The 21247-nt window shown below is 45.4% G+C and overlaps 2 protein-coding genes and 1 long non-coding RNA gene across 6 annotated transcripts in view; 2 read left to right on the top strand and 1 right to left on the bottom strand.

Moving 5' to 3' along the window:
- LOC101595003 (WT1 associated protein) overlaps nucleotides 1-6161 on the top strand; it is a 34925-nt gene extending 28764 nt beyond the window's left edge. For both annotated transcript variants that reach the window (XM_045158614.1, XM_045158613.1), the window contains exons 7-8: nucleotides 2614-2768; nucleotides 4922-6161. In XM_045158614.1, coding sequence (XP_045014549.1) covers nucleotides 2614-2768; nucleotides 4922-5505 — 739 coding nt within the window. In that variant the 3' untranslated portion in view covers nucleotides 5506-6161. The remainder of the gene's footprint in view (nucleotides 1-2613; nucleotides 2769-4921) is intronic.
- On the bottom strand, nucleotides 2213-14517 carry LOC123463416. Of its 3 annotated transcripts, none has more exons than XR_006638922.1 (4): nucleotides 14287-14517; nucleotides 9424-9587; nucleotides 8394-8489; nucleotides 2213-2826 (listed from the first exon to the last, which is right to left on the bottom strand). It is a non-coding gene; the product is annotated as an uncharacterized LOC123463416 (long non-coding RNA). The 3 variants fall into 3 exon arrangements; XR_006638923.1 differs by lacking the exon at nucleotides 14287-14517 and adding an exon at nucleotides 14114-14191; XR_006638921.1 differs by lacking the exons at nucleotides 8394-8489; nucleotides 9424-9587.
- The window catches only part of Acat2 (acetyl-CoA acetyltransferase 2), a 14772-nt gene continuing 7786 nt past the window's right edge, over nucleotides 14262-21247 (top strand). Inside the window, exons 1-4 of the mRNA XM_004651274.2 lie at nucleotides 14262-14395; nucleotides 14938-15072; nucleotides 18981-19162; nucleotides 20606-20723. Of these exons, the coding sequence (XP_004651331.2) occupies nucleotides 14341-14395; nucleotides 14938-15072; nucleotides 18981-19162; nucleotides 20606-20723 (490 nt within the window). The 5' untranslated portion in view covers nucleotides 14262-14340. The remainder of the gene's footprint in view (nucleotides 14396-14937; nucleotides 15073-18980; nucleotides 19163-20605; nucleotides 20724-21247) is intronic.

The raw sequence follows: 21247 nt of genomic DNA, 5'->3' as shown, positions 1-21247 counted from the left end.
TCTTCTAACCCCAAGTGTCCTCCTGAGTTCTGGGATTAAAGACATGTACCAACACACTGGCTAAGAAAACAACTGCTTATATGAATTTTTTGTTCTTTGGGGGCGAGTATGGTCTCTAGCCCAGACTGACCTGTAAATTACTCTTGTTCCACGATGGCCTAGAATTCACAGCGTTCCTCCTACTTCTGCCTCCTGAGTGCTGGGATTAAAGACGTGCACCATCACACCCAGGAAGTATATGTAACATGAAGATGGAACTCGGTTTGTGATAGGGAGCGGTAGCTACATCATGTCCTCCCTCCCTCACTGCTTGCTTTTTTTTTTTTTGGTTTCTCGAGGTGGGGGTCTCACTTAAGCTCAGGCTGACCTGGAATTCACTATAGTCCCAGGGTGGCCTCCAACTCAAGGCAATCCTGCCTCTGCTTCCTGAGTGCTGGGATTAAAGGTGTGCACCGTCATGCCTGGTTGTTAGATTTCTAAGCACCTGTTCAGGGAAGCTGAAGCCTGCGGCTGAGAGAGATCTGGAGCTACAATGGCGCACAGCAGAACCTCAGCGATGGAATATACCCTTATTACATGCTTGTACCTTGGGCTCCTTTAAGCGGGAGTAAACCACAGATAGTTGTAAGGAAACTTAATTACAAACTTCGAATTATATCAGAACACAGTTATCACTAAAGGAGATTTGCAACAAATGTTAACTTGAAAGAAACAAAATTCTCTATAAAGTGCTTCTGCTTTTAAGGGTCTGGTGCTTGATGGGATCTGCTGGAATCTGAAGTAAAATGCTGAAATGCCAGGCATGTACAAGTCCTACTCTTAAGAAGAAACAATGCTATACAGTCAAAAAACTGTTTTTGCTGGGCGTGGTGGCACACACCTTTAATCCCAGCACTAGGGAGGCAGAGGTACGAGGATTTCTGTGAGTTTGAGACCACCTTGAGACGACATTGTGAATTCTAAGTCTGCCTGGGCTAGAGCGAGACCCTACCTTGTAAAACAAACACACAACCAAAAGAAAAGCTTTTTTCACCCTTGAGATAAATGTCAAACTCTCTCTGTCCAGGTCTCAAAGTTAATAAAACAATTACCCATTTTACTCATCCATTTAAAAGAGACCATTTCAACTGTAATGCTGAGGCTAAAGCAAAGTAGCACTTTCACTAAGAAACTTGCTTGGGGGCTAGAGAAGATGGCATAGCAGTTAAGGCGCTTGCCTACAAAGCCAAAGGACCCCAGTTCATTTCCCCAGGACCCACATAAGACAGGTGCACAAGGTGGCACATGCATCTGGAGTTCGTTGACAGTGTCTGGAGGCCCTGGTGTGCCCATTCTTTCTCACTCTCAAATATATTTTTAAAATATTTAAAAAGAAACATGCTCAGGACTTTGATTACACTCAGCTGCTCGTATGGGCTGGTAGCTTGTGTGTACTAAGGAAATGAGTGTGTTCAAAGTATGGCACTGCTGGTTTGGTGGTTATTTCTAGGTTTGCATTATTTGTGAGAGGTAATCCCTGATTTTTGTGACTTAAGGATAAGCTTTTGTAACATTAAGAAACCTTTAGTCACCTGTTAATATTAAAATTCCTGCCAGGCATAGTGACTCACACGTGTAGTCCCAGCACTTAGGAGGTAGAGATCAGTGAGTTCAAGTTAAGTAATTAGTGTTTCTTTTTGCTGGGGGTGGAGTGTTCTGTTTGTGGTCCTGGGGATTTATCAGAGCCTTGTAAACACTAGGCAAGAATACAGCCTCAGAGTACCTGGAAGTCCAGAATCTTGAGCCTTTTGGGGGGGGGGGGCACAGACTGTGAAGGAAGATGGCATAGTAGTTAAAGGCATTTGCTTGCAAAGCCTGTTGACTGGGGTTCATTTCCCAAGCTACCTATGTAAGTCAAACATCTGGTGTTCTTTTGCAGCAACTAGAGGCCCTGGTGCATGCCATTACACAATTCTTTTTTATTATTTTGGTTTTCAAGGTAGGGTCTTGCTCTAGCCCAGGCTGACCTGGAATTCAGTCTCTGAATGACTTCAGACTCATGGTGATCCTACCACCTCTGCCTCCTCCCAAGTGCTGGGATTAAAGGCATGCACCACCTTGCCCAGCCCCAGCTATTTTTTTTAAAACTGAAAAATATTTCACTTACTGGGATAGATATGTTCTTGAGAAAGTATGAAAGATGGATATACCAGAGAGCTAAAAGAAATCCTTGTATATTTCTCAGCAAGAAAAATTTTATTTACATCTGTTTACAGCATTTTAAATAAGCATACACTTGTGGTTTGTATTACATGTCCCTTTTTAAGAACTTGCTGTTTCAGAAAGCTTAGTACCTTCATGTTACATTAATATTGGTGCAGCCAAGGTGTGTGTGTGACATGGCCTGCTTCTAGAAGTACAAATGTTAGCTTGGCATGAAAATAGCTCACTGATAAAATAGAAACTTCGGCTACTTTGTTTTGGTTCATTCTTGCTGCTGTACTGGTAAAATACTGAAATACAAAAGATGGCTATGCTCCAGAAAAGACGACGGTGACTGCACGTCACATGTTGTTGTAATCATTGTGAGCAAGGATATCTTCATTTTGTGATGGTTGGCTCTTTCCTTTGCAGCCAAACAGGCAAGAAGTTAATGGCGAAGTGTCGAATGCTTATCCAGGAGAACCAAGAGCTTGGAAGGCAGCTGTCACAGGGCCGCATTGCACAGCTTGAAGCAGAGCTGGCTTTGCAGAAGAAGTACAGTGAGGAGCTCAAAAGCAGCCAGGATGGTAAGGGCTTTTGGTGTTCTCTTGTTAGCTTAGCTTTGTTCTGGCTTCAAAAACAAACCTGCCGGGCATTAATATTGTAGGTTAAATTCTGCATGTTAATTCTTGGATATACAGTTGTGCATGAAACATTTCTTGTTGAGTAACAAAGCACTTAATTTTAGGGTGTTTTTCCTCACTATCCTAGTGATTTATTGTGCAAACTTCCTAAGCTTTTGTTTTTAAGATGTAAACCTTAATATTAATTGCTTGAAAAGGAGTCATTAACCATTTCTCTTTAAGTGTAAGTCTTGGAAACATTTGACAACTTCCAATGGTCTGAAGATAATATAATTGATTGCATTTCTTGAAGGTTGTTTGAAAAAGGGATTCGATTTTTTATTTTTTAAGTAGAACTTTATTTATTTGAGAGAGGGAAGGGTGGGCTTTCAGTCACTGCAAATGAACTCCAGATGCATGGGACCCTTGTGCATCTGGCTTACGTGGGCCCTGGGGAATCAAACCAAGGTCCTTTGGCTTTGCAGGCAAGTGCCTTAATCACCAAGCCATCTCCAGCCCATGGATTTGATTTTTTTTTTAAAAAATGTATTTTAAGCCAGGCGTGGTGGTGCACGTCTTTAATCCCAGCACTTGGGAGGCAGAAGGAGGAGGATCGCTGTGAGTTTGAGGCCACCTTGAGACTCTATAGTGAATTCCAGGTCAGCCTGAGCTAGAGAGAGACCCTACCTCAAAAAAAAAAAAACAATAAATAAATCAATAAATAAATAAATAAATAAATAATTTTTATTTGAGCTGGGCATAGTGGTGCACACCTTTAATCCCAGTACTTGGGAGGTAGAGGTAGGAAAATCATCGTGAGTTTAAGGCCAACCCTGAGACTACAGTGAATTCCAGGTCAGCCTGAGGTATAGTGAGACCCTACCTCAAAAAACAGGAAAAAAGCCAGGCGTGGTGGCACACGCCTTTAATCCCAGCACTCGGGAGGCAGAGGTAGGAGGATCGCCGTGAGTTCAAGGCCACCCTGAGACTACAGAGTTAATTCCAGGTCAGCCTGGACCAGAGTGAGACCCTACCTCACAAAACCAAAACAAACAAACAAACAAAAAAAAAAACCAGGAAAAAAAAATTTTTTTTTTTTTTGAGAGAATTAGTGCTTATGGTACACCAGGGCTTCTTGCCACTATGAACTAAGTCCAGATGCATGTGCCATTTTGTGCATCAGGCTTTACATGGGTACTGGAGAACTGAATATGGACTGGCAGCTTCTGGAAGCAAGTGCCTTTAACTACTGAGACATCTCTCCAGCCCAAGATTTAATGTTTAAATGTGCTGTAACAAGCTGAGTGTCATAGTTCCTCTCTGTCCTTCTTTGAGAACACGTAGTTGTGTCTGCATGTTTTGTGAAGAACATAGCCACAATGGAATTGTAAACTGAGAACTAGTGCGCTTCGTGGTTGACTGTAAAGAATTATAGTCTCTGAGTAATTTTATGTGATTATGTTCTTGTATGTAGGATAGACTAACTTGGTTAGTAGTGCATGAGCTTCTTTGGAAGGTTAGAATAGGGGTCTAAATTGTACTGAGGGTTGAACCTGCTATGGATTTAATTAAGACACTGGTTGAGGTGTTGAGTAAGGGGATTGGCCATGGTGGACCCAAGGGAAAACACAGATCAGATTTTCCAGGTCTTTACCAGTTGTATGTGGCAGGATGGCTTGACTCAAGTTTAATTAAAAAAAATATAAATATTTGCAATCAGAGAAAGAATATGAATGAATGAGAATGGGCACACCAGGGGCTAATTTACTTACAAACTTCAGATGCATGTGCCACTTTGTGCATCTGGCTTTGTGTGGATACTGGAGAGTTCAAACCTGGGTCATTAGGCTTTGCAGGCAAGTGCTTTAACTACTGAGCCATCTCTCCGGCCCTCAGGTTTAACTTTTTGAAGCATTCAACTTACCTACAAACTCAGTCCTGACTGCTATTAAAAATTTCAACAAATTTTTAAAAATATAGTGTTGCAATTTGAGAGTTGTATTTATTCAGTTTGTAAGCATTGACTGCCTAGTTTGTTGCTGGCAAATACAAAAATAATCTGAAATATTTAAAACATTTTTAAGGTATTAAATGAGGCTTGACTCTCCTTTGTACAGAACTGAATGACTTCATCATTCAACTTGATGAAGAGGTAGAGGGTATGCAGAGCACCATTCTAGTTCTTCAGCAGCAACTGAAGGAGACGCGCCAGCAACTGGCTCAGTACCAACAGCAGCAGTCTCAAGCCTCTGCCCCAAGTACCAGCAGGACTACGTCTTCTGAACCTGTAGATCAGGCAGAAGCCACAAGCAAAGACTGCAGCCGTCTGGCAAATGGACCAAGTAACGGCAGCAACTCCCGGCAGAGGACGTCTGGGTCTGGATTTCACAGGGAGGGGAACACAACTGAGGATGACTTTCCTTCTTCTCCAGGGAATGGTAAGAAGGCCTCCAACAGCTCGGAGGAGAGAACTGGCAGAGGAGGTAGTAGTTACGTAAACCCACTCAGTGCGGGGTATGAAAGTGTAGACTCTCCCACGGGCAGTGAAAACTCTCTCACACATCACTCAAATGACACAGACTCCAATCATGACCCTCAAGAGGAGAAAGCAGTGAGTGGGAAAGGTAACCGAACTGTGGGTTCCCGCCACATTCAGAATGGCTTGGACTCGAGTGTAAATGTACAGGGTTCAGTTTTGTAATATTTTTTCCAGCAAATTTTTATACAGTGTCATTTAATTTGGGAGAGGATACTGTCCAGATAATTGATGCATACTTTTGTCACAATTTGCCTTTTTGTGGGTGTGTTTTTGTTTTGTTTGGTTTTCTCCTTTTTTATTGCTTCAATACCTCTGCAAATTTGAAAATTGTAACAGTTAATTACTTTGTTGCTAAAAGGACATTTTGTGTAGGGTCAAGTTATTTTTATATGAGTTAATGTGAAGTTGTAAATGGAACTCTTAAAGTATAACACAATGATGTCTGTATAAATCTGTGTCCATCTAGAGCCTGTGCCGCGCTGAGCACTCTTACTCACGCTGTTCTATACTTCTGCGCCATTCAGACTTGTTAGAGTAGATGTGGGTTTATGACTGCCGAGTTTGCCCAGTACAGTAGCTTTATTACTAAAAAGTTGGACTTGTTGATGGAGTCCTGTAGTAGTTTCAGTGTTAGATACAGTTCTTTCCCACCATACATCTGTGCATTTATCTTTAGATGACTGAATGTTTAAGAAATTTGTGTGCATAGTTACTCAGTTTTTATGAACTGTTGTATCCTGTTAATGCATATTGCTCTGTGACTCCAGTATATCTTACCTGTACTGACCAAACCTAAATAAAATTTTTATTATAACTCCTTCATTAGTTTTTTGTTTTGCATTTAGCATTTGCCATTTATTTTTATTGATTTGCTAATTTCATTTATCCTGTAACATACTCAAAGGTGAAATTTAAATCAGTTCATGTATTAACTTTGGTTGTGTAAATACCTTTTTTGTTTTGTTTTGGTTTGGTTGGTTTTTTTCGAGGTAGGGTCTCGAGGCGCTTTAGCCCAAGCTGACCTGGAACTCACTATGCAGTGTCAGGGTGGCCTTGAACTCACCTCTACTTCCCAAGTGCTGGGATTAAAGGTTAAAGGCATGCTACCACCACACCTAGCTGTGTAAATAGTTTTAAATTTGCCCTTTCTTTTTGCAAAATGATGTTGGTGTTTAGGGCTGTACTTTTAAGGTTTTATCCTGACAAATAATATACAATATTTTACTTTATTTAGCAAAGAGGCAGATAGAAAATGGGTGTGCCAGCTCCTCCAGTCTCTGCACACAAACTCCAGATGCATGCACCACTTTGTGCACCTGGCTTTATGTGGGGATACTGGGGAACTGATGAACCCAGGTTCTTAGGCTTTGAAGCAAATGCCTTAACCACTGAACCACCTGTCCAGCATACATAAAATATTTTAAAGTACAGAAAAAACAAATCCAAGTAATTTTAGGTTTTAATTGAAAATTAGTTTTTTGCATGTTGGATTTTACGAAGTTAGTGTATCTGTAGTCAGGAGTGTGGCCAGGGCTGCAGAGATGGCTTAGTGGTTAATGTACTTGCCTGTCAAGCCTAAGGACCCAGGTTCGATTCTCCATAACCCACTTAGACCAGATGCACAAGGTGGTGCTGTATCTGGAGTTTGTTTGCAGTGGCTGGAGGCCCTCGCATGTCCATTCTCTCTCTCTACCTGCATATTTCTGTCTCTCTCTCAAATAAAATAAATAAAATATTTTAAAAAAATAAAAATAAAACACTGCCCAAAGCCAGGTATGGTGGCACATGCCTTTAATCCCAACACTTGGGAGGCAGAGGTAGGAGGATCACCATGAGTTCAAGGCCACCCTGAGACTACATAGTGAATTCCAGGTCAGCCTGGGCTAGAGTGAGACCCTACATAAGTATCAAGGTCTGTGGCACCAAATGTCTGAAATCTAGCTTTTCATAGATGTTTGAGGTGAAAATGTTATTTCTACGAGAAGCAAAACAATTTTCTTGAATAACTTTTACTATCCTCAAGGAATCTTAAAAGTATAACACTTGAAACTGACACACAACTTATTTGAAAATAACTGCTCTATTTTTGCTTCACTGATCTATATCTATGGTCTTAAATACTGCAGTTTTTTTTTTCTTCCCTTTTTGGATTTTCGAGACAGGGTCTCACTGTAGCTCATGCTGACCTGAAATTCACTGTGTGGTCAAGGGGTAGCCTTGAACTCATGGTGATCCTCCTACCTCTGCCTCCCAAGTGCTAAGATTAAAGGCTTATACCACCACACCCAGCTCACAGCACTGTTCTGAATAACCTTTTGTGCAGTTTTCCCAAGTGAATAAAAATCCCATGCAACTTCAAGTTTGTGTGTAACATGGTGTTTTGTTTTGTTTTGTTTCCAGGTGGGATCTCACTCTAGCTCACGCTGACCTGGAATTCATTATATAGTCTCAGGGTAGCCTCGAACTCACAGTGATCTTACTACCTCTGCCTTCCAAATGCTGGGATTAAAGGTGTGCACCACCACACCTGACCCCTAATTAAACATTAAGATATTCCTATGGAGAGATGGCTTAGCGGTTAAGGTGCTTGCCTGCAAAGTCAAGATCCCAGGTTCGATTCCCCAGGACTGACGTAAGCCAGATGAACAATGGGACGCATGCATCTGGAGTTCATTTGTAGTGGCTAGAAGCCCTGGCATGCCCATTCTCTCCCTCTCTCCCTCTCTGTCTCTTTCCCTCTCAAATAATTTTTTGTTTGTTTGTTTGTTTCTCGAGGTAGGGTCTCACTCCAGCCCAGGCTGACCTGGAATTCACTATGGAGTCTCAGGGTGGCCTCGAACTCATGGCAATCCTCCTACCTCTGCCTCCCGAGTGCTGGGATTAAAGGCATGCACCACCACGCCCGGCTTTCAAATAAATTTTTAAACGATATTCCCTTGGTGTTTAAGAAATACAGTGGGTTTTGGCTTTATTATACAATCACTGGTGTGCCATAGGAGACCAATAATATAATTTTATGACTAAATATAGGTTTGTTAATGTGACATTACCAGTTTTCACATTTCTTTTGAATTGGCTGTGGTGAATAACAGGATTTACACATGGAGTCTGTATTCCTCATTTCTTACAACTGGATGCTTCATTTGCTGGTAAGACAAAAGGTGACAGGCCATATCCAGGTTGAGAATGTTTTGGTGGATTTGAACCTGGTATATGATGATGAAGGCAACTCCTTAACCTCTGACTCAGTCTCCTTTACCCCCGTAAAGAGCATTAAATCAATGCATGTACATGTAAAATGTCTGTAATAATACTGCATTAGTTTGGGCTGCTGTACCAAAATACTGTAGTCAGAGATGGACAGTCATTGCTCACAGTTCTCTAGAAGTTGGAAGATACAGATCATTCTGACTTGTTGGCTAAACTGGCCCTAGTGGGGTCACTTTTGCCTTGCAGAGGCTGCTTTCCTGTTGTATCCTCACAGGGTGGAGAGAGAGAGCATCTATTGTTTTTCTTACCCTATCCATGACCTGATTAACTCTAAAGACCTCATGTCTTATTGTGGATTAGGGCTCAACACATGAATGCAGAGTATGGGGACACAAACATTGTGCCCCAAATCAGGGTCAGGTGCACTGCCTGCCTGGGAAATGTCAGCCACCACTATAATCCCAAAGTGACGATGTAGTTGTGGTGACAGACTACCTCCCTTTGTCAAATTACTTCTCAAACACAACTTTGTATTGTTGTTTGGTTCCTGCTGCTGAAAGAAGAGACAATGGCTTCAGAGGGTTGGTACAAGTGAGAGCTGTCCTTGAAGGCACTATCACTGCAGTTCCCTTGCTAACATCCTCCTGAGAAGAGCTGGAAGCTGAACATGAGTCTGAGAGCCCAGCCTCTTATTGTTAGCCTGCCTACACCCTCTGGAACAAGAAAAGTACCTGAGCTGGGATGACAGCTGTCTCTGGTTACTGGCTAAATACCTGGCAGCAATCACATGACATGGCAATGCGAATTATAAAGGCTTTAAGTATGGAGCTAAAGGTGCAGCTAAGGTAACAAGCCTTGTTAAATACAGACCTTGCAAGTGATCTGAGTGGAGCTCAGTGGTAGAGTGCTTGGCTTTCATGTTCATGCCTCTAGCAGAAAAAAAGTCTAGCATTGGAGGATGGACAGTTTGCCAAATCCTCACAGAAGTTTCAGGGAATGCTCAGATGAGCATGTCGTCTCTAGTCCTAGTACTCCTGTGGATGTGAAACAGGAATGAGTTTGAGGCCAGCATGAGTTACATACCAAATACTGTCTTAAGCAAGGGGTGAAGGGAGATGGCTCAGTGATTGGAAGATAACCCCAGTGCCCAATTAAAACCAGATGCACAGGGTGGAATGGTGAGTCTGGAGTTGGAAGTAATAAGAGACCCTGGCAGAGCCATACACACACTCTGCTTGCAAGTAAACTTAAAAAACATTGTGTGTGTGTGTGCATAATTTGTTTTTGTTATGTTTTTTGAGGTAGGGTCTCACTCTAGCCCAGGCTGGCCTGCAGTTCACTATGTAATCTCAGGGTGGCCTTGAACTCGGTGATCCTCCTACCTCTGCTACTACTGCACCACTACTCCCGGCTAAAAACATATATTTTTTTAAATGAATGCCAAAGCCAGACGTGGTGACACACACCTTTAATCCCAGCACTCAGAAGGCAGAGGTAGGAGGGTTGTGAGTTCGAGGCCACCCTGAGACCACATACTCAGTTCTGGTTGGCCTGGGCAAGCAAGACCCTACCTCAATAAGGTAGCGCATGCCTTTAACCCCAGCACTGAGGAGGAAGGATTGCCCTGAGACTACACAGTGAACTCCAGGTTGTTTTCTGGTTTGGGTTGTTGTCATGTGGCTGAGGCAAGGTCTCACCATGTAGCCTAGGCTGGCTTCAAACTCACCACCCTCCTGCCTCAGCCTCCTGCGTGATGGGAGTACAGACATACTCCACTGTGCCCTGCACCCTGTGGTTAAAATGAATACTCATGGATGGTATTACCACCGACATTACGGGGCATTTGTGATGCCCTCTGGCGGTGAGCAGTACACTGCTGACTCACTGGAGAGTCACTGCCCTTCACAGAGGTCAAGGAAGTAATTGGCTGCATGGTAGCTAAGACCTGGCCTGGACTCTGCATCTGCTTATAACATGACCGAAGAATGGCTTGCAAGGCCCTTCGGGGATAAACTGACCACACACCGCTCAGTGGTGGCCCATCTTAAGCCTTCATTCTGATGACTACCTACCACTGCGCTGCGTAGCACAGAATTCTAAATCTAGGTATCCTCTAAGAAACTAGTCCCCCCTCTCCTCCCCTCCCCTCCAGGCATCATTCTTAGTTCTCATCTGGCCCTTATATAATAAGTTCTGGGTAGAGCTATTTACCGGTCGTTCTAATGAAGATTCCCTGACTGCTGTTGCCAAGCCTTACCTTCTCAAGACTCCCTGCTAAGCTGGTTCCAGGTAGAACCACCATGCAAGAGACCAGTTAATATATTTCTTATCCACAAGAATATATTAATATTCCCTTTTTATTTGAGTAAGAGGCAGAGAGAGAAAGAATATGGGCACACCAGAGCTTTTAGTCACTGTAAACTCCATACACATGTGCCACCTTGTGCCATCTGGCTTAAGTGGGTCCTGGGAAATCGAACCTGGGTCCTTTGGCTTTGCAGGCAAGTGCCTTAACTGCTAAGCCATCTCTCCAGTACTGCCTGTCTTGATACAGGATTCATATAGCCTAGGCTGGCCTCAAACTTACTTTGTACCTGAGGCTGGCCTTGACCTCTTGATCCTCCTGCCTCAATTTCCCAAGTGCTGAGATTTATAGGCATGCACTACTCTACCTGGCTCATCTCCATTCATTCTTATGCATAGGACATAATGAATGTATTAGTATTTATTCATGTTACAAAGAAAGCTAGCCAGGTGTGGTAGTGGACGCCTTTAATCGCAGAACTCAGGAGGCAGAGGTAGGAGGATCGCAGTGAGTTTGAGGCCAGCCTGAGACAACACAGTGAATTCCAAGTCAGCCTGTGCTAAAGCAAGACCCTAACAAGAAAAGTAAAGTTAAAAAAAAAAAAAAGTAAAAAAGCTGTTTAGGACTGGAGAGATGACTCAATGGTTAAAGGCACTTGCTTGCAAAGCCTGGTAGCCCAGGTATAAGCCCCCAGTACCCACATAAAGCCAGATGCACAAAGTGGTGCATAGTTTGCTTGCAGCTTGAGGAGGCACTGGCTCACCCTTCCTCTCGCTGTCTCTCAAATAATTTTTTTTTGCCAGGCATAGTAGCACACACCTATGATGCCCGCACTCAGGAGGCAGAGGCAGGAGAATCACCATGAGTTCAAGAACACCCTGAGACTACACAGTGAACTCCAGATCAGCCTGGACTAGAGCGAAACCCTACCTCAGAAAAACAAAACAAAGCTGGGCATTGTGGCATATACCTTTAATCCCAGAACTTGGAGGATTGAAGTGAGTACAAGGCGAGCCTGAGACTACATAGTGATTTCCAGGTCAGCCTGGGTTAGAGAGTGAGAACCTACCTCAAAAAAACAAAAAAGAAAAAAATGGGGGTGCTAGAGAGATGGATGGTTTAGTGGTTAATATGCTTGCTTGCTAAGCCTAAGGATCCTGGTTCGATTCCCCAGTACCCACGTAAGGCAGATGCACAAGGGGACACAAGCATTTGGAGTTCATTTGCAGTGGCTGGAGGCCCTGGTGCACCCATTCTCTACCTGCTTCTCTCTCTCTCTCTCGCAAATAAATAAAAATAAAATATAAAGAAAAAATTTTAAAGGAAAGCTGGTCGGGTGTGGTATTGTGTACACTTAATTAATCCTAGCACTTGGGAGGCAGAAGTAGGGTCACCATGAGTTTGAGGTCAGTCTGAGACTACACAGTGAGTTCTATGTCCGCCTGGACTAGGAGAAGACCCTATCTTGAGAAAAAAAAAAAATAGCAAGGTGTTTTAAGAAGGGGACGAAGAAAAGCTTGTACAGTGTGTCGGGAGACATGGCACTAAGAGTATAGCAAGTGAAAAGATAAGATACTGGAGCCGAGGCTTTCCGCAGGAAGTGCAGTCTTAAGTACTAAGTTCAAGGGATTTGTAGTCTGGCAACCAGAAGACAGTGAGATTTTAAACAGAGAAGCAAAGGTGGATTTCATGAGTTGGGGTTAAATGTATTAAATCTGATGGATTTATAGGAGGTTTAAATGGAGAAGTCCATTCTGCTCAGGAGGCAAGTAGGTTAGACAGAAGGATTTCAGAATTGTCAGCGTATGGTTGGTAACTGAAGTCATGGACTGATGGTGTTACCCAGGGAGCAGGCGTGAAGTCGGACACAGGGCAGTGACAGCAAGCACACAAAGGGGACTACAGAGTGGGGGGAGGTTAAGAGGAGAATGGGATTGTGGACAGCTCCTTGTGTTCACATAATGACTTTATTCAGTTTGCTTTGAATTTCGGGAGCATTCTTCACCATCCAGTGTTCTCGAGCAACTGCAATGCTTGCCTAGAAAGCCTTTCCTTCTGTCACAAGATCGCTGCTTCTTTCCTCAGTGGGATTCTCTGCAGGCCAGCAAGCTGCCCAAGCCAAAGAGGACGGTGTCCCTTCAGGACACTGGGAGCCCTGCCGCTGGCCTGGGGAGCATGTTTCAGGACAAGCACTGACGCTGCAAGAGTAACTGGGACAGAGAAGATGGCTCCAAGGTTACAGGTGTTTGCCTGCAAAGCCTGGCAGCCTAGCTTAAACGCCCAAACCGTCTGTCTAAGCTAGACAAAAAACTGATGCAAATGTCCTTAGAAGGTGAGCTAATAGGGCATAACAGTTTGAAACAGAAGTGATCCCCATTAACTCATGCCACTTGCCTTTCCTTTTCCAAACTGTCAAAGGGACATCATTTAGTACAAGAGACCACTGGCACTGCAGAGAAGCCTCCGGTGTGAAGCTAATCTCTCCGGAGGTCTGTTCAGACCAGAACTCTGTATTACCTAATATGAGTTAATGATTACTGATGGCCAGGCAAAAATGACGCCTCCTCCCCCACCAAACAAAAAGATACATCAGTCTAGGCCAGGATTTCCAGGTAGTCGCCGGCAGAACTCCAAGTCCAGGGCTAAACCAGATACTTTTTTTTTTTTTTTTTGGTCATTTCCACTCTTTATTGCTTTGAAAATTTCCAAGTCCAGAAAAAAAAGAAACCCCCAAACACGAGAAGGTGTACTACAAGGCTAGGGGACCAGACACAAGACCTAAGGGGTAGGCACACACACACACAACGGGGACGGGGGGCCTGGAGAGATGGCTCAGCAGTTAAGGTGCTTGCCTGTGCAAAGCCAAAACACCCAGGTTCGATTCCCCAGGACCCACGTAAGCCGGATGCACAAGGTGGCATGTGAATCTGAACTTTATTTGCAGTGGCTAAAGGCCCTGGTGCGCTGGTTCTCTATGTATCTGCCTTCCCTTCTCGCTCAAATAAATAAGTAAAAATAAAAATAAAAGACCTAGTCGGGTACTGGGACACGCCTTTAATCCCAGCACTCGGGAGACACAGGTAGGAAGATCGCCGTGAGTTCGAGGCCAACCTGAGACTACATAGTGACTTCCACATCAGCCTTAGCTAGAGTGAAACCCTACCTCGAAAAACCAAAAAAAAAAAAGGACCTGAGGGGTGTGCTGCATGCGTTCAAGGGCCAGGGTCCCGTCCTCACTCGGACTCCCCGCCTCACCTCCAGGAACAAGCCTTCCTCCGGACCCGGCACCCACGTAGAGAAGGGAACACGAACCCCGCCTCCATAGCACAAGAGACCCATCCCCGCGCCTGCGCAGGGCGCGCCGAGCGCCGGGGGCGGGGCGTCAGCAGGCTCCACCCCCGGCCGGCGCGGCCTGCGGGAAGTTTTACCTCAGTGGCTGGCTGCGCCGAGCTGAGAGCGGAGCGGGACGCGGTGGCGGCAGGATGAACGCAACCTCGGACCCCGTGGTCATCGTCTCGGCGGCGCGGACCGCCATAGGTGAGTGTCACGCGATGCCGGCGCGGGGTCCGGCCTCCTCTCCCTCGGCAAGCTGTCCCCGTGGGGACGCAGCTCAGACCTGGGGACCCGGGCCGCGCGGCGGAGGCCGGGGACCCCCGCAGCCCCGCGCCTCGAGCCTCTCGGCCCGCCGGCCACGCCCCTTCTCCGCTTGTGGGCTCGCTCCGCCCCTCGCCCTCCCATTGGCTCCCCGCTGTAGAGCCACCGCGGACCCGCGCTCACCTATTGGCTGCCGTGAGGAAGGGGCTCTCTCGCGAGATCTCTGATTGGCCCGCTCCCTAGGCACCATCTGTCAGCGTGTGGTCACGGGCTGGGCGCTAGTGGTGTGAGCTCGGGCTCGAGCTGGTCCCACGACGGCTGGTGAAAGTCTCCATCCTCTTCGGGCCCGGCCGGTTTCCAAAGCCCCTGGCCCGTCGGAGAGCCGCTCCCACCGGCTCTCTCCAAACTGCTCAGGGCCCGCTGCGAGTGATGGGCTCTGCGGTGTCCTCATGGTTCACGCGTCCCCTCCCTCCGCTTTGTTCTAGGCTCCTTCAATGGTGCCTTGTCTACTGTGCCTGTCCATGAGCTGGGCTCAACGGTCATCAAAGAAGTCCTGAATAGGGCCAAGGTGGCTCCAGAAGAGGTGTCCGAGGTTATTTTTGGACATGTTTTGGCCGCAGGTAACTCCACAGTTGACCTCGGGAAAGATCAGGTTCATTAGAAACATCCCCTTTCCCTCTCACGCGTGTGCACACACACCACCACTACCAGGCATTTATTTGCAGAATTCTCTCTCCTTATTACCCTTATGCTTGGCTCCGCCCTTGCATCCTAGACCACAGACCCACCCTGCTGAAAGCTGAGGTCTCCCTATAGCCCTAAAATGTCGCACATTGAAAAACAAACAAACATGTATTGAGGGCTGGAGAGATGGCTTAGCGGTTAAGATGCTTGCCTGAGAAGCCCAAGGGCCCAGCTTCAACTCCCCACAACCCACTTACGCCAGCTTCTCAAGGTGTCGCCTGCGTCTGGAGTTTGCAGTGGCTGGAGGCCCTGGCACACCCATTCTGTCCCTCCCTCCATCCCCCCTTCTCTGTCTAATAAATAAATGAAAATAAAATATTAAAAAATGTATTGAATCACTCCCATGTGGCTGGACAGATGGCTTAATGGTTAAAGGGCTTGCCTGCAAAGCCTGACTACTGGAGTTCAGTTTGTTCCCCTGTGCCCACATAAAGCCAGATGCGCAAAGCAGGACATGCATCTGGATTTTGTTGCACTGGCTAGAGTCCCTGACGTGCCTTTTCTGTCTGCCTCTCTCCTCTCTTCTTTCTCTCTCTGCTTGCAAATAGATAAATTTAAAAAATTTTAATATTACTCCTATGTGCTGTGTTGGGATGATGGCTCCAACAGGCCAGGCAGGGACCTTCCCCTCTTAGGGCTCACACTGGAGCTATGAAAATACGCTGGCCTTCTCCGGTGAGGGTCTTATCACTCCCTGAAGGAACATAGGAGAGGCCAGGCCTGGTGTGGTGGTGTATGCCTTTAATCCCAGCACTCCGGAGGCAGAGGTAGGATCCCTGTGAGTTCGAGGCCTCCCAGAGAATATGTACTGAATTCCAGGTCAGCCTGAGCTAGGATGAGATCCTACCTTGAAAGAAAAAAAAAAAAAAAAACCTAGGAGAGGCCAGAAAATACCTCCACCTTTGATCCCTGCTGGGTTTATAGTCCAGTTGTCACTGACCATTAATTATTAAATAATTACTAATAACTACCTTGGGACCTGGCTGCATAGTTCAGTGATAAGAGTGTACTGTTAGCATAATGAGGCCATGGGTTCCCTCATCAACTTCCCTGTCCTCCAAATACAAGTGCTCCTTTCATGGTCACTCAGCATACATTCAAATACATTGTAGAGATAATTAGTCCTGAGCAAAAACAACTTATTTTTTTTATTTTTTTGAGGTAGAGTCTTACTCTAGTCCTTGAATTCACTATGTAGTTTCAAGCTGACCTCAAACCCACAGTGATCCTCCTACCTTTGTAGAATTACAGAAAGGCATTTGTAAATTCCGAGCTAGTTTTATTTAAAAAAAATTTTTTAATTAAGTTATTTGTGGCTTTTCTTTTCCTTTTTCTTTTTGTTGGCTTTCAAGGTACAGTTTCATTCTCTAGACCAGGCTGACCTGGAATTCACTATGTAGTCTCAAAGTTGCCCTTGAACTCATGGTGATCTTCCTGCCTCTGCCTTCCAAGTGCTGGTGTTAAAGGCATGTGCCACCACGCCCAGCTTTAAATTTTCTTTTTTTTTTTTTTTTTAATGAGAGAGACAGAATTGATACACCAAGGCCTCTAACCACAGCAGTCAAACTCCAGGAGTGTGCACCACCTTGTATGTATGCATGACCTCCTGTGCATGTGTCACCTTGTTTGTCTGGCTTACGTGGGTTCTGGGGGTCAAACCTGGGTCCTTAGGCTTCACAGGCAAGTGCCTTAACTGCTAAGCTATCTCTCCAGCCTATTTCTTTTTTATTTTTATTTATTTATTTATTTATTTATTTATTTATTTTGGTTTTTGAGGTAGGGTCTCACCCTAGCCCAGGCTGACCTGGAATTCACTAGGTAGTCTCAGGGTGACCTCGAACTCAACAGCGATCCTCCTACCTCTGCCTCCCAAGTGCTGGGATTAAAGGCGTGCGCCACCATGCCCGGCTCTTTTTTATTTTTATTTACAAGGAGAAAGAGAAAGAGAAAGAATGGATGTGCCAGGTTCTCTAGCCACTGCAAACAAACTCCAGATGCATGCACTATTTTGTGCATCTGGCTTTACATGGATACTGGGGCATCAAACCCAGGTTGTTAGTCCCTGGCTCTGGAGACAAGTGCCTTAATTACTGACCCATCTCTCCAGCCCCATTTTTTTTATTATTATTTATTTATTTATTTTGATTTTTCAAGGTAGGGTCTCACTCTAGCCCAGACCAACCTGGAATTCACTGTCTAGTCTCAGGCTGGCCTTGAACCCTCAACGATTCTCCTACCTCTATCTCCTGAGTGCTTGGATAAAAGGTGTGTGCCACTACGCCCAGTTAGTTATTTTTTCTTTTTGAGGCAAGCCCAACAGACTGGCCTTTGCTTTTTTTTTTACATGGGAGAGAGCATTAGCAAGAGAGAGAGAGAGAATTGATACACCAGGGCCTCCAGCCACTGTAATCGAACTCCAGACCTGTGTGCCACCTTGTGGGTATGTGCAACTCCGTGTGCTTGTGTCTCCTTGTGCATCTGTCTTACATGGGACCTGGAGATTCAAACACGAGTGCTTCGGTTTTTCAGGCAATTGCCTTAACCACTGAGCCATCTCCACCCCTATTTATTCATTTACCTATTTGAGAGAGAGAGGCAGATAAAGGGCATGCCAGGTCCTTTAGCCACTACAAATGAACTACAGACACATATGCCCCTTGTGCGTCTGGCTTATGTGGGTACTGGAGAATTGAACCTGTGTCCTTAGGCTTCATAGGCAAGTGCCTTAACCACTAAGCCATCTCTCTAGCCACCATTTTTTTATTTTTTGAGACAGGGTCTCACAGTATAGCCCAGGCTGGCCTCATACTGAAGTGATCCTCCTGCCTCAACCTTTTGAGTGCTGAGATTGTAGGTATGAGCTACCACCCTCAGCCTGATTTTGTACATAACCTGTTAAATAAACCCTTACTTGTGGTATGAAGAACAATAAGCTATCAGAGGGTTTCCTCTTTAAAAGAAAAGAAAAGAAAGAAAAAATTTGGGGGCTGGAGAGATGGCTTAGTCGTTAAGTGCTTGCCTGTGAAGCCTAAGGACCCCAGTTTGAGGCTTGATTCCCCAGGACCCACGTTAACCAGATGCACAAGGGGGCACACATATCTGGAGTTTGTTTGCAGTGGCTGGAGGCCCTGTAGTGCCTATTTTCTCTCTTTCTCTCTCTACCTGCCTCTTTCTCTCTGTGTCTATAGCTCTCAAATAAATAAATGAACAAAAAATTTTTTAAAAAGGGGTTTTTCTGACAAATTCCATAATAACAGACAGTAAATCATGATAATTACCTTTCCTCCCCCAAGAGATTTCCATTTTTAAACAACTTTCTTTCCAGATGACTCAAGCCACGATCCTGGAGGTAAATGCGTCTAGTTTGAAAAACTGATAGTATATAAATTATGCCTTGTCATCATATGAGGTGCAACTAGTTGGATGTTCTTCTTGGTCTTAAGTTTCTTTCACACTGTCTAGAGAAGCCCTATCCAGAGACAAATACCTGAAGGTTCTGTCTTGAGGCATTACGAAGTTCTTTGTGGAGGATGGAGATGAAGTCTTCCATCTGAACTACCTGGAGATGAGCACAAAGCAGTATAGACAGACAGATGTGTCTCCAAGGGCTAGCCTGTGACAGGTAGGGCATGTACACAGGCCTTTGTGCTGCAGTGGGAACTTAGCTGACCCGTGGGCATTCAGAAGTGGCAGGTGGCCCAGCTGGCTGTTGGCCATGCACTTGCACTCTGGTGTTTCACTCCTCTCCTTGATTGCCTCGGGCTCTCCATGTTCCTTGTTCTAGGCTGTGGGCAAAATCCTACTCGACAAGCCAGTGTGGGTGCAGGGATCCCCTACTCTGTTCCAGCATGGAGCTGCCAAATGATCTGTGGGTCGGGACTGAAGGCTGTGTGCCTTGGGGCTCAGGCCATCGCGGTAGGCGACTCCCGTGTCGTCGTCGCAGGAGGCATGGAAAACATGAGCAAGGTAAGTAAGTGCTCTCGAGCGGCCGCTCCCCAGACTCCTCCTCCCTCAGTGTGGGTTCATGTTATGCTGAGTCGAAAATGAAAAGTGGATTCAGCTTTGCCTCTTACTGAGTGTTCTTTGTTCTCCAGTGGACGGGAACTCCTCTTTGAAGAAAAGCCAGATTTCCCAATCAACTGTGGCAGGTGGAAGATAGTATATTTTTTTAAACTTTTGTTACCGAATCATGCCATATCTTCTGGATTCAATCCAAAATAGTATTTGTTGGCTGCAATCATTATTTTTTTTTAAGGCAGTATTGCAGTACACCCAAAATAGCTTAGGACCTTTCTTTAAAATTTCAGTCAAAGTCAAATGCGGCCCCTTACCTTCCTTTCCATGGCCCTTGTACAAGACCCCAGGAATCAGACTTCCTGTCCCAGGTCTTGATCCTGAGGCAAGAGAACCACTTGAGCTGAGAAGTGTAAGGCCAAACCAGGCAACATAGCAAGCCCCATCTTAGAGCAAAAAGAGAGCCAGGCTGGGCATCATGGTGCATGCCTTTAATCCCAGCACTTGGGAGGCAGAGGTAGGAGGATTGCCATGAGTTCGAGGCCACCCTGAGACTACATAGTTAATTCCAGGTCAGCCTGGGCCAGAGTGAGAGCCTACCTCGAAAAACCAAAAACAAGAGAGAGAGAGGAGTGAGAAAGAGCTGGTTGTGGTGGTGCAGCCTTTAATCCCAGCACTTGGGAGGCCAAGGTAGGAGGATCACAGTGAGTTCGAGGCCACTCTGAGACTACATAGTGAATTCCAGGTCAGCTTGAGCTAGAACAAGACCCTACCTCGAAAAAGAAAAACAAAAAAAAGTACTTTCTACTCAGGATTCTCTCGGTTCATTAGGCAGCCTCTTTTCTATGCAGATTCTATGTCTGTCATCAAGATAGGCAGCACATTGCTAGTAGGGCTTAAGCCCTTAAACATCCTCTGTGTGTGAATAAATGAGATTCTTGTTTTTATTTATTCATATATTTGAGAGAATGAAAGTAAGGCCACACCAGTGCCTTCTGCCACTGCACATGGTCTCTGTAAGCATGCACCACTTTGTGCGTCTGGCTTTACCTGGGGACTGGGGAATTGAACCTGGGCTGTCAGGGTGTACAAGCAGCTCCTTTAACCATCAAGCCATCTCTCCTGCCCATTATAAATGAGATTCTAAATGGAAATAAGACACAGAGTGGATGGGGTTGAGGGAGACAGGCAGGTAGAAGAGGAATAGGTTCCAGAGAGTAGGCCAGGTAGAGTTGTCTGTTAATCCACAGGGACCTTCAGGCCCTTGCATAGCAAGAATGGCAGCGAAGAGACTAGTAAAGATGGGGCAGGACTGGAGTCACAGTTCTGAGTGGGCTCACGAGAAGAGGACTGGTTCTGACCAAGCCTAAACGCGCTCTTCTTTCTTGTTTCCAGGCTCCTCACGTGGCTCACCTGAGAACAGGAGTGAGGATGGGCGAGCTGTCCCTCGCTGACAGCATCCTCTGCGATGGGCTTACAGATGCATTTCACGACTATCATATGGGTATTACGGGTAAGGCAAATGTAGCCAAAAACACACTAATTTTAAAAGGTTGAATACAGTATGTAATGAGTGGGCATAGTGGGACTACAGCCTGAGACTACATAGAGAATTCTAGGTCAGCCTGGACTAGAGTGAAACACTACCTTGAAAAAACAAACAGAAATCTTTCAAAGCAACGAAGCATTTGATGGCTAGGGTAGCTCATTTGGCAGAATGTGTTTGTCATATACAAACCCCTGGACAACATAAACAAGACAGGGTGGCATATTCCTGTGGTCCTAGTACTAAGAAGGTATCGATCGGCAGGTGGAAGTAAGAGGATCAAAGTACAAGGTCATGGGCTGGAGAGATGGCTTAGCGGTTAAGCGCTTGCCTGTGAAGCCTAAGGACCCCGGTTCGAGGCTCGGTTCCCCAGGTCCCACGTTAGCCAGATGCACAAGGGGGCGCACGCGTCTGGAGTTCGTTTGCAGAGGCTGGAAGCCCTGGCGCGCCCATTCTCTCTCTCTCCCTCTATCTGTCTTTCTCTCTGTGTC

Source organism: Jaculus jaculus, chromosome 9, assembly GCF_020740685.1.
Source record: "Jaculus jaculus isolate mJacJac1 chromosome 9, mJacJac1.mat.Y.cur, whole genome shotgun sequence".
In the NCBI taxonomy this organism is placed as follows: domain Eukaryota; kingdom Metazoa; phylum Chordata; class Mammalia; order Rodentia; family Dipodidae; genus Jaculus; species Jaculus jaculus.
The sequence above is the reverse complement of the archived record's forward strand: the minus strand, read 5'-3'. Positions and strand labels throughout refer to the sequence as shown.